The sequence below is a fragment of the Mus musculus genome, chromosome 5 (genome assembly GCF_000001635.26).
Source record: "Mus musculus strain C57BL/6J chromosome 5, GRCm38.p6 C57BL/6J".
NCBI lineage: Eukaryota > Metazoa > Chordata > Mammalia > Rodentia > Muridae > Mus > Mus musculus.
Window position 1 is genome coordinate 87,554,065 of NC_000071.6, and position 16,262 is coordinate 87,570,326.

Consider the following 16,262-nt stretch of genomic DNA (forward strand, 5'->3'; position numbering starts at 1 on the left):
GAACTTTATATGTTTATTGTTGTTAAAGACTCCTTTCTCTGAAAGTAAATTTTCTTTGTATAAAGCACAAGTTTATCGTAGGAAGCAAAACCTTTGCTAGGGAGACACTGGCAATAACAATGAGCACTTCTCCTATTCGACTTCATGACTCCAGTATCTATGAATCTTGGTTGTGGAATAAACTAAAGAGTATCCAGGTGCTGGTTTAAAACAAAGATCTACCCTTCTATGGGATCTTGCATCAACTCTAAATGTCTTCCCAAATGACAGAAAATTGAGTCTTTGAAGGAACATTCCACTTTCATAGCAAACTAACTACTTCAGACAGAAGAAATTATAAAAACAATGATTTTTATGAACATGAGACCATCACTGTGGCTTTCAATAAAGTGAGTTCCTTAGTGATAAGTAGTTCTTTCTAGAGTATTATGACATTGATATGGAGCAGAAGTGTATATGGAGCAGAAGTGTATTTTACCCACATACTCCATTAAGCCTTGAACATAGTCAAGTCCCGGGTACTCAACTGATACCTTTGTTAGTCTTCCTTCGCTGACCTGCATAAATAGTCTTAGAAACCTTTTATATTAATTCATTGTTGAATTTATTTAAGGATGTTTATTTTAGACAGTCATTACTGGTGTTGTTACTTAAAATTACCTTGGCTTTAGAAAAAAATTAAAAATAGTAAGACATTCATTAAACATAATGGTAAAATTTGAGACAATCAGCATGAAATGGTCAGAAATTATAATTTTAGCACATTTTCTCCAGTAGTAACATCTGGTAAGCCTATAACATTTTATTAATGCCAGAATATTAATATATTACAGACTACTTGTTCTACAGCAATATTGCCCAGGTTGCTGTTCTGTGACTCCTATCATGTCCTTTAAAGTTCTTCATTAAATTATGTTACCATTAACTAGCTGTCCACTTCAACAATTTTCTCATGTCAAGAATGTTATACATTGAATGTAATCATACAGTACTTTATTCATTTATTTTTAAGTTTTCATTTTTCACTAAACATTAGTTCCTGAAGTCAAATGTAAAGGGATTTGAATTCATATTTCGTGATAGTTCAAAAATGAGTATTTATCTCACTCAGGAATGATTAATTTCAGGAGGATGAAAATGACCCTGGTGTGATCCAAAACCCAATAAAAAAAAAAAAAGAAGAGAGATTATGGAAATTAGTTTATTGTACAGAGTTTTCCTTTAAAAAGTGATCCTAAGTGGACATAAAATAGACAATAGAATAATAATTTGGAGTATTTTGAATAAGCCTCAACATTTTCTGTAATAAATTTCACAATAGCTTCAATATAGGAAATGAAGGATAAAATAATTAGATCTCTAATTTTCTTAATTTAAATCTATAAAATGGGTTTTATTGATTTTTTCATTAAAATTTAATATTTCTAAATAAGGTTTAAGAGAAAACAGGATATTCTGACATAATGAATCTAAATAATTTGGCAATGTTAACAACATAATATTTTAAAATGCAAAATCACCACAGATGAAGTTGAATTAATTAATGAAATGTAATCTTCCTCTAGGAGGCCACTGAGACTATTTCAGACAGGAAGCTATTAGGAACTAAAACTAAAAATATACTGTGTTATAAAGCCTCTTAAAATTGTATTATTTTGATAACATAAAGTAAAAGGGAAACTACTATATGAACCTTTCTGTAAGGAAGATAATTAGAAGAGAATTATTACCTGATATCTGTACATTTCAAGACCAAGAGTTTTAGTAAGTATAGAAAAATAATATACAACATTTTCTTTGACTGAACCATGAATGTGCTTTTTCTCTAATGTTAGTGCCTGACAAAAGAGACTGAGAAGAAACCAACTCTCCCTAGATCTCTGATCTAAACTTCAGTGTTGAATCTTCCATTTTCTTGACATAATCTTCTTCAAATTTCTCATACTGGGCTACAGTGAACTGATTCTTCCAATCGCCTGAAATTCCTGTTTAAAAAAAATAACATAATGCAAAAGTACTTGGAATTACTATTAAATATCTGTCTAATAGGAATTTGAGTTAACAATTTGAATGTGTATTTGGTCTTTATCTTTTGATATTCATCAAACTGTAATCTTCAACTCCACTCGATCTAATTGCTAGACCTACTTCTTAGCCTTCCAATTTCCATAAATTTTACAAGTATCTTATTTTAAAAAAAACAATAATTCCTAAGTATCTTAACGAAATGCCACTGGAGGAAACATAGCCTAATATCTCATTTCTAATGCTCAGGCTGTAAAAGCCTTGGTAACAAAGGATAAAGAGAACTTCTAAATTGAAAGCCTTAGTTTACAGGGTCAAATGATGACTTAGAAGAAAAAAATATTATCAAACAGGATTAGAAATTACGGAAGTGAATGTAATTAAGCATATTTATCTACTACATGTACTGAGCCTTCTATATATTTAAAACACCATATCCTTATGGAAGAATATGATAATACATGCAGAAGTAATATTTGCTTAAATTATAGTTTTCACAGAATGTTCCACAATAATGTAGAAGTCACAATTAGAAACCTATTTCTCACATTAAATAGAGATATTTGAACTGGAAAATTCCAGAAATAATATAGGATAAAATACAGTATTCTAACGCTTTTGTTTTTCTTTCCTGCTTTTGAGTTTCCCTTCATTAAGCATACTTAATTGCTTCTAATTTCTAACAATTTCACATTACTGTGATTACTTATACCTTTCACAATGTGACCAGAAACTATGCAAAAATGAATTTGTGCTTTTCTCACCCTTTCTCATGAAAGGAGACACAGAGTGGTCCATCTCTTCTTTCATCATAGTAGTGTAATTTGCACTAGGATTCTCCTTCATTACACTGAAAGAGCTATGGTAGAGTATTTTATTTAAAATTTCTTCTGGTATGTCCTTTTCTAGAAACTTTAATATTTTTTGAATTTCACACTTTGGATTCTGAAATGGTAAATGGGAAAAGAAACATTTCAGTTAGATTTAATCACAAGGAAAGGAACACACTTAATAAGGTTCTGCTTAAGCTTAGCTAGTGGGATAGATATTTGGGGAGGGGGCTTATGTTACTTTTTGAGAAAGCAAAGTGATTTCTTTGGTCATTTAATGCACCCGCCACGAGCTAAGAGCAATAGTAGTGTTTATTTCATGAAATTAAAAAAATGATTGGGTTAATTCTCAATATTAATATTTAAAAATATAAATTTGCAGAATAATGGATAGTAATAAAGTAAGTTGCTATTTTAGTTAAGGAATATCTGCAATCCCCTTGTTTTTTAAATATACCACCAAATATATATTATATATCTCAAGAATTTTCTAGGAGTGAAAAAAAGATTCTATGACCTCTAACATCTTCATGTTAGGAGTATGAAAATGGAAGCAAATAACTGTGTCAAGTCATTCACAGGCTGCCACTCAAATGCAAATGAAGGGGAAATTATGATGGATAAGGGTGAAATTATTAAATTAAGAATTAAAATATCTAATGTTGATCTAATGGTACAGAGAATCTTTAAATCTAGTGGAATTCTGCACCTTCTCTGTCTACTATGTAAGTTGTCCTCTATATCTGAGGGGGGACTAAACCTCATTGTCTTGACAACATCTTGGCAACCTAAGTAAGAGTTTCCATGTAAATTTATATATGAACACATGAAGACACTACGTAAGGTTCCTCATTCGCCAAAAGCCCATATCATGGGCACTGTATAGAAGTCATCATTCTGACTAATATAAACTCAACTTACTGTAAAATAGCAGCTGTGCATTTGGCTGCAAAAAAGGAACATGCAGTAGAATGATGTGATTTCTATAGAGACATAGAACTGGATTCTGAAACCAAAGATGGTTTATCCATCATAAAGGATTTGATAGAAGTCTAAGAAACAACATCGGCTGAGTCAGGCCTAGCAGAACTCAGAGTTGATGAAGTATAATTACAGTTTTTCCTTGCTAGACTTCAGTTTTGAGTGACAACATGCCTCATGGAATTTAGTTGGTATATAATTCAAAAGTAAATTAATGTTAATCTGAAAATAAATTAACAGTCTTTTTTTTTTAATGTAGACTCAGTGGGTAAAGCAAAATGGTACAAAAAGAATCTGAATGGACATAAAGGGGTTAAATTCAAAATTCTAGAATCATCTTCATGATTTTATAGTTTAGAAGCTAATAAGCTAGTTGAACACATAAGTGGACTCACAGATATTTTTTAAAATATTATTATTGTTAACCATAATTGGATAATCAACAGCAACATGGTAGATTTGAATTAATTGTACTTTATAACAGAAGCAGAGGTAAAAGTAAATTAGCTATGCTTATAGATTAAGAAGAAAAGAAAGAAATGGACAAATAAGTTGAATTTTAAAAATAGATTGAAGTGTTTACTTACTTCTTTCATATCTTCATAAAACAGGTAAAGGATCCGATATTCTTTTCTTTTTTCCCACCAGCTCTTCACATGATCATACCAGGGACCAAAGCTCACTAAAGTTAAAGATGAAATGTAAAATTAAAAACTATTTACATGAAGTAGAAATACTAAATGTCTCTTTAAGTCATGGTTATCTGCTGTTTTCCTGTGAAATTTGGAATCTAATTTAAAAAAAATAAAAGTTATTCTGTCACAAGTTGAATCATGTCTTCCCAAAATCTATATACTACAATGTCCACATTTCATACCTGATAATGAAATTGTACTTAGAAGAAAGGTCCCTATAGTAGAAAAAATTAGTTACTGATTATGACAAATGTCCTTACAGATAAAGAAGCTAAGACAGACACACCAAGATGGAAGGCTATGACAAGAACAACCATGCACAGTTATCCCTGCACAGTTTAAGGAAAAAGGCTGTACAATAAACACAGCACTATCTCCTTGGATTTGTAGATTCTACAAAAGCAAAAACATACACCTCTGTCATCTAAGCCAGTCAATAGGATAAGTTGTTATTGGACCTTTTGAAAATTAATATCATTTGATAAATATAGCTAAGAGCACTGCAAAGTGACTGTTTCAAACAATAAGTGATGTGTATGTTCAGGGGAGAGGGAGTATTGAATAAACAAGAAGGCATAAACAGGAAGTCACAAAACAACTGGGAAGAGTATTTTTTCTGAGAATCCTTCAGGCTTTGACAATGACACATAATATTTCAAGCAATGACAGGTGTTAAGTCCATGCTGCATGCCACCTACACACATTTGTTTCCAAGGGGAAGTTTATATGGGGACTTAAATGTCTATTGGGATTTTTTTCCACATTTGCTATCATTAGATAGAAAAAGAGGCTGTATGTTTGTTAAAGGAACAACAGGAGTTTTGAATGCTATAGAACAGAATTCAAGGAATAGGCACATAATTAAAATAGTACAACATAGGCATTGAGATTTGAAAGCAGTTAAATAAATTGCCAGAAGCCATTCATAACTTATGAAATGTTGAAACTCAGAACTAGAAACTATATGTATCACAAATTACCCAAAAGTTCCTTCAAAGACAAAAGGGACATTTTTTCTTCATCTTTACTCTCCCTAATGTATTAGTAGATTGATTGATGAAAATTAATTTTATAATAAACATATGGTTTAGATTTTAAACTTTATGGTCCCTTGCAAAAAAACTATTAGTATTGACATCATAATTAAAGTAACACTTAGACCCACCTTGTCCAGCCATGAATTTCTCTAGGAACTCTTCCCAGGTGCCAGGCTCTGGGTGGATTTTTGCCATTTGATAGAAATAATAGTAAGAAACAACCACATCTTTGGCATTCCGTGCCACATAAATAATCTGTATGGACAAATGAAAGGTTGGCATTTACTTTTGTAATTGAATAGCTTTTAACTATTGCTTTAAATGGCTGTCTATTTATCCTTTACAGTTCCAGTCATGATATTTGTATACATATACCCAACAGAGTACATTCACAACTATGTATTGTCTTAATACACAAAAGTTCTTCTCTCATTTCTGACACATCTGCATTCTCTTTAAGCTTTGAAAAGATTATCTCTTGAAATATGAAAGACAATTATAAAAAAGCCCTAGAACTTACACGCTTATGTTCTAGTGTCTTTGGTATGAGAAATTATTCTGCAGGCTATGGAAAGAGGAACCTGGACACCAACCCAGCGAAAAAATCCCCCACGTATAACCTGTCTGGCCTGCAAGATGTGCTAGGTTGGCCAGAACTTGTAGGAGTGGCCAACCAGTGTTTAGTTTAATGCCATACCACAGGAGGGAGCCTGTGCTCTACAATGCCTGGATGTCCAGGAACCTGACACTGGGTGGCTCCGAGACCTAGGACAGAACCAAACACCATTGACAAAAAGCGAAAAATAATCTATGAAATGATATTCTGCTATAGTTACAGATTGGTACCTTGTCCAATCATCATCAGAGAGGTTTCATCTGGCAGCAGATGGGAGCAGGTACAGAAACTCACATCCAAACATGCAGAGAGGGGGGAAGAAAGAGGAGAGATTCCTGGGGAGATTGTTTTGCAACACTCATTTACTGAAATACCTTGTGCCTACCCTTCTTCAAAACAAGTTTAACACCTGAAGTCTAGCCATGCATGGAGTGAATATGTTTCCTAGAAAATTAAGTGCAGAAAGAGACCTTCAGGGAGCTGTGATTAGATTTTCCTTCTTTTACAACTGATAAACAAAGTGAGGACTTTCATACTCACAAGCCACAGATAGTAGCTTGTTTAAACTTGGAAATGGACAAGGGTAGGAAGGAGTGGACTGAAATAGGTTTGGATGGGATATAGTCATAGGCTCATATAGGATGAATGTTGCAGCTTATAAATTTTATTATAAACATTAAGCCCTGTAAACATTACTAGTTATTTCTTATTTCAATTTCAATAAACTGGGGCAATAAGCCAAAAAACATCTATCAACACCATCTGTAACCTTGATGTGTTTGACTTGTTTTAGTATAGAGAGGATCGTTTGAGGATGTCTCCACAAACTCCTAAAAATAAACCATACCTCCTTCTAGGTTCTTGGTGATATTCATTACTATAAGATCTCTCTCTCTCTCTCTCTCTCTCTCTCTCTCTCTCTCTCTCTCTCTCTCTCTCTCTCCCTCTCTCTCCTCCTCTCTCTCCCTTTCTCTCTCTCTCCCTCTCTTTCTCTCTCCTCTCTATCTCTGTGTGTTTGTGTGTGTGTGAAAAAGAAGAAAGTCAGTGAAGATATATTAGTCAATAAGCCATATTAAAGGCACCACTCTAATTAGTCACTAAGAAAGTACAAAACAATCGCCTGTATAGCCATTAGTATGAATTAAAATGTTTTACCTATATTTCATGTTAATGAAAGTATGGAGTAACTTAGTTACCATTGCTCATCAATATTTTAAATACCTCAAATACTAGTTTAAAATATCAACTACACAAATGAGTTACCTTAGGTTTCAATAATTCCACCCCTAAATATGTAACCAAGAGAAAATATGCATCTATACACTAAAAGACATATAATATGCAAAGCAACACTATTTCCATTGTTGACAACTAGCAGAAACTCAACCATATATCAACAATACTCCTTATAAGTAAACTCTGAAGGAGTCTCAGATTTTTGATGATGTATGTTATTGGTCCTCAAACTTTAATCTGAATTAATTTTAAATCTCCTATTGTTAAATTTTAGACTTTGGGACCTTATTTCTGCAATTTATGTTTCAGATGGTAAGAATGGAATCTGAGAATTGTGTATCTAGAAAGCCAGTTGGCTTGCTTCTTTTAATGTAATAGAACAAATACATTTATACAAAGGAATAGCTTTCACAGGTGTATTGAGAAAATTAAAATAAATTTCACAATATTCATAATTTATAATTACAGGGCAAGTAGGCAAAGTTACTTAATATGAGAACCAAAAGGGCTACTGACTAGATGTTTGATGCAACTGAACTTTTGTGGTGCTGACCATAAGTACTTTGGGTTTCATAATATGGTTATTCCCTAAGTATTCATGAAGCTCAATTCTTTTGTTTGTACTATTTTCCTAAATGTTGTGTTTGAAAAATTTATTAAAATAAAATCATAAACTATATGAATTTATATAATTATAAATCACATAGAGTTAATATTATTTATATATTATGCTGGGTTACCAATAGATTTCTAATCTGCAAATATGTAATTATAAATATCCATTGATTAATTTATAGAATAATATGTAATTGTCAATTCATATACCTTTCAATCTGTTCTGGTATATGAATATCAATTCTTTAAAAGCAGTTGAAAGTCAAGAGAAAAGATTAAGAATGAGAGACAATCTGAAAGTTACTCAGGCATAGTGTACAACCTTTTCTTCAAAATATGTATCCAAGTCTCTACAAAGACTCTATCCATAGGAAGGAAAGAAAGTGGAGCAACAGACTTGCTGAGCCATGAAGAATAAGGATTGCCTACCAGGCCTGATTCAGATAAAGAAACTAGTGACTGAACATAAGTTGGTGAAATCCCAGGGGAAGGCTGGGAGTACAGAATTGCTGAGTTTGGCTACATTGTATTTGCTGAATGTATCAGTTAATGATGAAAGATAAGGGGCTTATCTACCGTTTCACCCTGTGTTCCACTTTGATAACTAGAAAACAAATCACATTCCTGTTTAGGTCAATGACTCAGATCCTGGTGGCTCCACTGCTCATTCTATTGTTCCTCAAGCATGTATGGTCACGTGATCATTTAAGCATTCAAAGTTAGATAGATCCCTTCTTCCATCGTTACATAAAACCTGGCAAAGATTTTTGGTCATTATTTTTCTGTCTTTGATTGGACTTCTAAACTAAACGATGCTTCATAGAAATATAGCTGCGAGGCTTTTAGCCTCTTATACTGGGAAACCTTGAGACAGACTTGGCCCTCCATATCTGCTTTAAAGATTGACTAGCATATCCTGAAATTAAAACATAAAATGGGGGCATTGTGGGGAGCCATGGCTTTGTGATTGGCAGAGCTGCTTTGAGAGGCATGTGTAATATGTTTCTCAGGTTAGAGTCCATGGCTCTTGAGCCACAGTGTACCTTGAGTTCTTGAGTTGTTATCCCTGAGGCAGTGAACTGTTCAGGACACTTTGTTTCTTTGTATGTTCCCTGAGTAGTCAAGGAAGCATGAAAACTTGGCAGGAAAATTGGTCTTTGAGAACAGTTCTGTGTACCCTGTGTTGCTTGCAGAAATCATTGTATCCTAGCACCTCTAACTGAATTGAACCTGGAATTTTCCATGCTCTTCTGCCTCTAATAAAGGTAAAAAATCTGATGGCTCTCAGATTGGCACAGCCTCAGTTGTGCTCTGGATCCTCCAATCTGGCCTGAGTTAATTCCTTGTGACCATATCAGGTTCCCCTGACCTTGTACACACACAATGTCCAGGCTTTCTCTTCATCTTTTTATCTCATTTACAATATGAAAGGACTGAATGAAAACATTTCAAATTCTTCTTTGATCTCCCATATGTGATGTGTGTGTCTTTGCATTTGTGTGTGTGTGTGTGTGTGTGTGTAAGTGTGCATATGTATGTGTTTGTGAATGTGTGTGTGTGTTTGTATCTGGTGTGTGTGTGTGTGTGTGTGTGTAAAACAATAGTAGAAGTAGTAAAGCTAAGAATTTAACAAAGAGAGTGAGGAGTATGTGGGTGACATTAGATAGAGGAAATGGAAGGTGGAAATGTTGTAATTATATACAATTATCCAAAAACTCAAAATCAGTGAAAGAAATGGAAAGACAAAGAAGGATTATTTTCTCTTTCTACCTTGCAGTCATTTTTCCAGAATGAGGAAGGAAGCAGCTGAACAGGAAGGTGTGTTTTCACTATTCGAGGAGACGGCATGTTGTTCAGCATTTCAACTCCTACAGACATACACATTAACAAAGTGAATTATACCTTTAGATTCAGACAACTTATTTCTAATTCAACCTAAGATCTTCTAATCATTAATGGTTTAATAAAGTTTTTTTTCTTTTTCTTTGCTCTGATTTGTTGGCTAAATGGACCAACAGCTTCATATCTTCCATTAAAATCTGAGGATACAAACTGTAAAAAGTCAGGGTTAAATGGGCTCTTTCATTCTTTGTAAGTATGAGGGCACAATGATTTCCGCATCTGTAAAAACGTTCCTGGTTTATAACACAAGATGGAACAGAAAGAGCAGCTTTGAACCAGTGTCTAGGCTTTCTCTTCATTGTTCTATCCCATTTACAATATGAAAAGATTGAATGAAAGTCTTTCAAATTTCTCTTCTTTCTCATGTTCAAACTCTGTGATGGAATTATGACATAATATCCATTTCTATTTATTCAAGATTTTGAAAATGCAAAGGAATATATTCCCATAATATTTTCATTATCACATGTAATATGATGCACTAACTAAATAATAGACTAAATAATATATTAAGGGACTTAAGCTAGATCAAGATGTAGATGTTAACTTTGAGGAAGTGGCGCCTAATCAAATTCTAACTTCTCTAGACACTTCAGATTTCATAGTGCTTGTTCTTTCTGTATTATTGTTGTTCCTGACTCCTTTGCACATACTAAGAATACATATGAATTTATTTCTGTAGTGAAAATGAATATTCTGAGAAAATACCATTTGTTATCCCAGGAATTATAAGCTCCATGAATGGTACTCGTTTGTAGATTGCATCCCTTTTACATTTCTCTGCATCCCCATTGTTGTAGATCAAATCCAGTATTTCACTGACCCAAGTTGTTCCTAAGAGGAAAATGGAAGAAATTAAGTATCTCTGTTGAAAGTAACATGAGAAAGTCAAGAGAGTCAAGTGTTTTGTAATATCTGAAACAAACAAACAAGAAATGTGTTTTTATTTCCATATCCTTTATCTTACTCCAAATCAAAATATTCTAAAACATATTTGAGTTGAACCCCAAGGAGGATTGGCAGAGGAAATAGACAACTTTGATGAAATCATAGGCACATATATTTCCTCTTAATATTAAAAAAAATAGAGCTTAGACTGGAAGGGAATATCAGATAAAGATGATCAACATATAATGAAGGTGTGAAAAGAGACTACAAAGAACTTTAGCCTGTAATAATCAGGATGCTACACATAATAGAGTCCATTTGACCTCAATACAGTTACTCACTCTGACAAGTATGCTAGTATGTCTCACCAGTCCTTGAAAAAATACATAAAAAAAGTGAGAACATTGTCTATGCAACAATATATGTGGTTTGATTATCAGATGAGTGATGCATTTCTTTTTGAAAGTATATGATAAATCAGAAAAATAACTTATTAGTTGTTTTCATAATGGTAACAGAAACACTGAAATATACTATTTAATATATGTTATAACATTTTAATGAGTGAAATATGATTGTCTACACTTTTCAATGGTTTCCAAAAACTAGAAATGACACATATGTATGGCAGTTTTCCAACTAAACTCAATAATTTGTTGGCTAACTTGGAAAATTAATTAAAATGAAAGTAAATGAGAGAAAGGAGAAAAATTGGTCCAAACCACCTTCTTTTTTTATATACTAAAGTGTCATCTAGTACATTTATTCAGTTCTTAAGACCTTGTAATCATGTGGGGTTCATTTGATCTTAGCAGATCAGAATATACTAAATTCTAGTTTATAAATTAAAAAAAAGAAAAAAAAAGAAATTAAGTAGAAATGATTAAAAGTTGCTATTAATGTATTTATTACTTAGGAAGTTTGACTGACTGTGGGTTTAAGTAAATTCATATGATACCTGCTGGTACTTCAGACGTGAATATGAAGCTATGTAATCTGAGGCAACAATGCCCCAGCAAGCCACAAGGCTTCTTTAATGTTAGAAAAACTCAGCTTAGGCTGGACAAATATCTGCAGACATTTAGGTTCGTGAATATGGATTATTATTGTCTAACTGTCTATCATGAATAAATTAAAAGTTCTTACCAGATTTGGGATATGTGGAGATCAAAATGTCATCAGGCCGGGCTTCAAATGACTCTACTTGGGACCAATGCTCAGCAATGCTCCAAAAGAGAGGGATACCTTCAACATCCACTAACTCCCTCCTGAAGACATCCAGTTTGTTATCCATTTGGGGAGACTATATTTTAACAAAGGGTATCATTTATCAATTTTAAAATGTTCCTAATTCAATAGTAAGATCATTTTTCAAAGTTCAGAGATATGAATTCAGATTAAGTGTGTTATTATCAAGGCAAGAAAATAAACTGGACAGATAAACATTTATTTTCATCCATACCATTCATACACAGCATATTACTATACCTCATTTGTATATCAATAGCATATGCTAAAGTAAATATTTTCAAGATGTACAGAAAAGGTGCAACACTTGAATTTAGGAGAACACTGTAAGAAATGGGGCTATCAGTCCATTCTAAGTCCCAGAATGACATAGTTCTCCTTAGATCAATAACAAAAGATGGCCTAAATTACAATGCCCTTCCTTTAAATTTCAAGGTAAACTGGTAAATTGTTTAAATTAGACCTGACAGGCTACAAATTAAGAGAAAATGTATATGTGGGTTATGAGCAAGATTTAACAGAGAAAATAGAAATCTTAAATAAAACACCAATGAACATGCCAAATGCACAGGGAAAGGCTCGCAGGTCCTCATCCCTACACAAAGAACTATAGGCTGTTGAGTAAAACTAGGAATGAGAGAAGTGGGCCTTCCCTGGGAAGATCACAGTGATTGTCCAGTGTCAACTGGTCAGCCCTAAATACATACATGCAAGTAACATTATATTGACTTACCTAGTCATACAAATACATGCAATAACAATTGGTAGAATGAGTGGCAGTGGATTTGAAGGACAGCAGGGATGAGTATAAGGGAGGGTTTGGTGGGAAGCAAGGAAAGGGAGAACTAAAATAAAATATCAAGAACAAACAACAACAAAAGGATAAAAGAAAGAAAATAAGCTTAAGGTTAGGCTATTGAGGATGCATTGCACATCTTTTCCTAAACTTTGAAACACTCATGATGATGACCCTGTTTTACTTTTTTCAACAGGATTCTAGATGAAGGAAGGCACCTCTCTTTTTTCTCTTACCTGTTATGGGTAAGGGAAGAACTTGAAATCTACCATTAATCATACTCCTGCCTCCAATTTAGCATGAGCTGAGGGATTCTGTTATTTCCTCAAAAATCTAGCTTTAAATTCTAGCTAAACTGAGGAGTTGTATTACTCTTTAAAGAGAATTCCGAACAACTGCCTAACAAGCAGTACCAATATTAAGCTTTCTAAGAGATCCCTAGGAATTAGTACTGTAGTAGTTTGAATATGCTCATCCCAGGGAGTAAGTGGCATTATTAGGAGGTGTGGCCTTGTTGGAGTGGGTGTGACTTTATTGGGGGAAGTGTGTCACTGTGAGTGTAGGTTTTGAGAGGACAGGATAGGCCATTGGTGAAGGTACAACCTCACCCAGGACAAATGGGGTCATGAAAAGGAGTTGAGGCTTGGCACCATGAAGAGAGCCTTTCTGAAGCTATTGGTGAAGCCTAATTGCAGTGGAAGACTCCAGGAAAAAAAAGAATAAAATAACTTTTATTCTTCTATCATACATTCCATCCTAACCATAGTTTCCCCCTTCATCCTTCCCTCCCAGGCTCATCCTAGTTTTCAGCCCAGATCCACTCCTTCATTTCACTTCTGAAAAGGGCAGGCCTCCCAGGGATATGAACTAATCAAGACATATCACGCTCCAATAACACTAGAAACCTCCCCTCATATTAAGGCTGGAGAAAACAACCCAATAGGAGAAAAAGGGTCAACAAAGCAAACAAAAAAGTCAGAAACAATCCTGCTCCCACGGTTAGAAGATCAATAAGAACATTAAGCTATACAAACATAATATGTATGAAGAGCCTAGGTCATAAACATGCACAATTGGAATTCTTTAAAATATATATAGTGTATTATTCAGTTCATACAAGGTTCTTATGTGTCAATTCCAACTATCTCATTTTAGCTAAGGAGCAAAATAACAAGGAAATATTAAGTATTCTTTGGAAATCCTCCCAAAAGTACTTGCTTTCAACAAATGACAGAATTTGGTTAGAGCAAGGTAAGTGTAGGTCCTGTAATGTTAACTATTTTAAATTTGTATTATAAGACTTGGAACAACAAATAATACAAAGTATTACAAGAGAAACTCCAAGTTATGCCAAGGCTCTTGGCAAAGGAAAAACAAAGGTGAAATGGTATGAATTTCTGTTAAGAATCTGGGGAAGAATAAACTGTCTCAACGAGGTTGATTTTACTCATTGTATTCCATAATAATGAGCTTCACACACATATTAAATACAGTATATTAAAAAGCATATGAGATAATTTAGAAAATATAAGCCTACCTTACTAATAATTTAAGTAATATCTTATGCTCTACTTGATTATATAGAAAGTGATATTTCATTTAGAGTGATTTCTAAGTATGAAATTATCATAAGATAATTTAGGTACTGCTCTTTAAACCTTGTGGAATATCTGTGATTTGATCAGTATCTGACAATCACAGAACACAGAACAAGGACTTTCTTAGATCACAAAAGGATGTTTTATAATTTTTCGATCTTTTAAGTATTACATATAAATTTAATAATCCATATTTTCAAAATCTACACCTTAAAAAGTCACAGCTGATATATTTATGGAAGAAACACAACCAAGTTTATCTTACCTTTAAATTCTCGGAGCTTTAAATGAGTTTTCTCAGATGAAGAATCAGAACCGAAAAGTCTTTAAAAGGATGATGTCCCTGGGTAGCTCACAACGTAATGTGAGAAAGAAATTAAGTTGTGGTAAGCTTAAGAAATGATGAACAATGTTCATTTCCCTAAGGCCGCTCCCCTGTTTACCTACTGAAAATGCCCCATGAGTATAAACTCCCCAGGGTGATAATTATAAGACTTTAGGCACACCTCCATGTTTTGCGTGTTGTTAACAGCTACTCTTAGTCAATTATTAACTGATCAGTGGACTATAGTCTCCTGAACCTACTGGTGAACTGTGTTAAACCTAAAGATGTTTTTTTTTGTCCCATAGAAATCAAAATAAATATCAAACTCACGACAATCAACACATTATTCTCTTAGACAGTGTTATATTCCTAGTACATAAATCTTTTGCATGGATCTGATTTATATTATTTGTCAAAAAGTAAATATTAAAAATGATCACTCAAGTTTCTTTCATTTCTAATGTTATGTTCTTAGTAATGCTAATGTTCTTTGAAGAACAGATTACATGTTTTAATAAACCACTGTGGTAGAAACAAGAAAACGAGTACATGATTAGAATATTCTTATATTTCTAGAATATTTGTCAGAAAGCAATTTATTAAAATGGTAGCTAAATTATAAAAAAAATGAGATAGCATTTGTGAAAGTTAGTTTATGTAAATTTAAAGTAAGACAGTCATTACCCTCACTTTTCATGCAACCTTTAGTGGCTCATCCCTGTGACAAAATGTTTCAATCACACTGGTTTGACAATTGATTTTATATGTAAGAAAAAAAATCAAGTTTCGTCCAACTACATTAGATTTCCGTTAGGAAAATATTGTTATGAAATACTCTGGAATACCAGCCATCCTATTCTACTTATTTCGCCTATTTTCACAAACACAAAATATAATGCCAGAGAGGATATAGAGGAAAATACATTTAAATACTTGTAGTCTGTGGGAAATCTAAATTAATATAGTCAGTATGGAAAATATAAAAGATATATGTCCAGGATATATATATATATATATATATATATATCCCAAGGAAAAAACACTAGCACATTAAAAAACTAGCCATATTAATGTGTTTGATAGAGTTTTATTTGCAGTAGAGATAAATACAGAATCAACCTAGATGTTCAACATCATTAAACAAAACAAATTGTGTGTACATGCATGTGTATATACAATGGAATGCTATTAAGCTTTACAAAATAATAAAATTCTATCAGTTGTAGAAAATGAATAAAACTGAATTGAGATGAATATGGAATAGTTCTAACTGGAGATTAGAAGGCTGGTAGTACAAGCAGTAAAGGACATTTACATAACAGGTATTGACACACAGAAGAACTAAGTTCAGGTGTTCTGTACTCCAATTGACCACTTTACCACAGTATTGTATTGCATAATTAATAAAGATCTAAAACATCCAAAGAATAATGAAAGAGAAAATGCTGTCTCTATAATTGAATCACAGCA

The 16,262-nt window shown here is 33.2% G+C and overlaps 1 protein-coding gene across 1 annotated transcript; it reads right to left on the reverse strand.

Annotated features, from left to right (window-relative positions):
- Positions 1-585: 585 nt before the first annotated feature.
- Sult1d1 (sulfotransferase family 1D, member 1) lies at positions 586-14,942 on the reverse strand. The gene is made up of 8 exons (NM_016771.3): positions 14,733-14,942; positions 11,972-12,128; positions 10,646-10,771; positions 9,806-9,903; positions 5,697-5,823; positions 4,424-4,518; positions 2,790-2,970; positions 586-1,985 (listed from the first exon to the last, which is right to left on the reverse strand). Exons 2-8 carry the CDS (start codon positions 12,117-12,119, stop codon positions 1,873-1,875), a joined length of 888 nt encoding a protein of 295 aa, NP_058051.3. The 5' UTR covers positions 12,120-12,128; positions 14,733-14,942; the 3' UTR covers positions 586-1,872.
- Positions 14,943-16,262: the final 1,320 nt, after the last annotated feature.

What these genes read in the sequence shown, in the direction of transcription:
- Sult1d1 (NM_016771.3), bottom strand. Translation starts at nt 12,119, where the DNA reads ATGGATAACAAACTGGATGTCTTCAGGAGGGAGTTAGTGGATGTTGAA. An exon ending in AATTCCTGGGATAACAAATG is followed by an intron (nt 9,904 to 10,645) that starts GTATTTTCTCAG and finishes GTATGTCTGTAG; the next exon opens with GAGTTGAAATGCTGAACAAC. An exon ending in TTTATGAAGATATGAAAGAA is followed by an intron (nt 2,971 to 4,423) that starts GTAAGTAAACAC and finishes TTACCATTTCAG; the next exon opens with AATCCAAAGTGTGAAATTCA.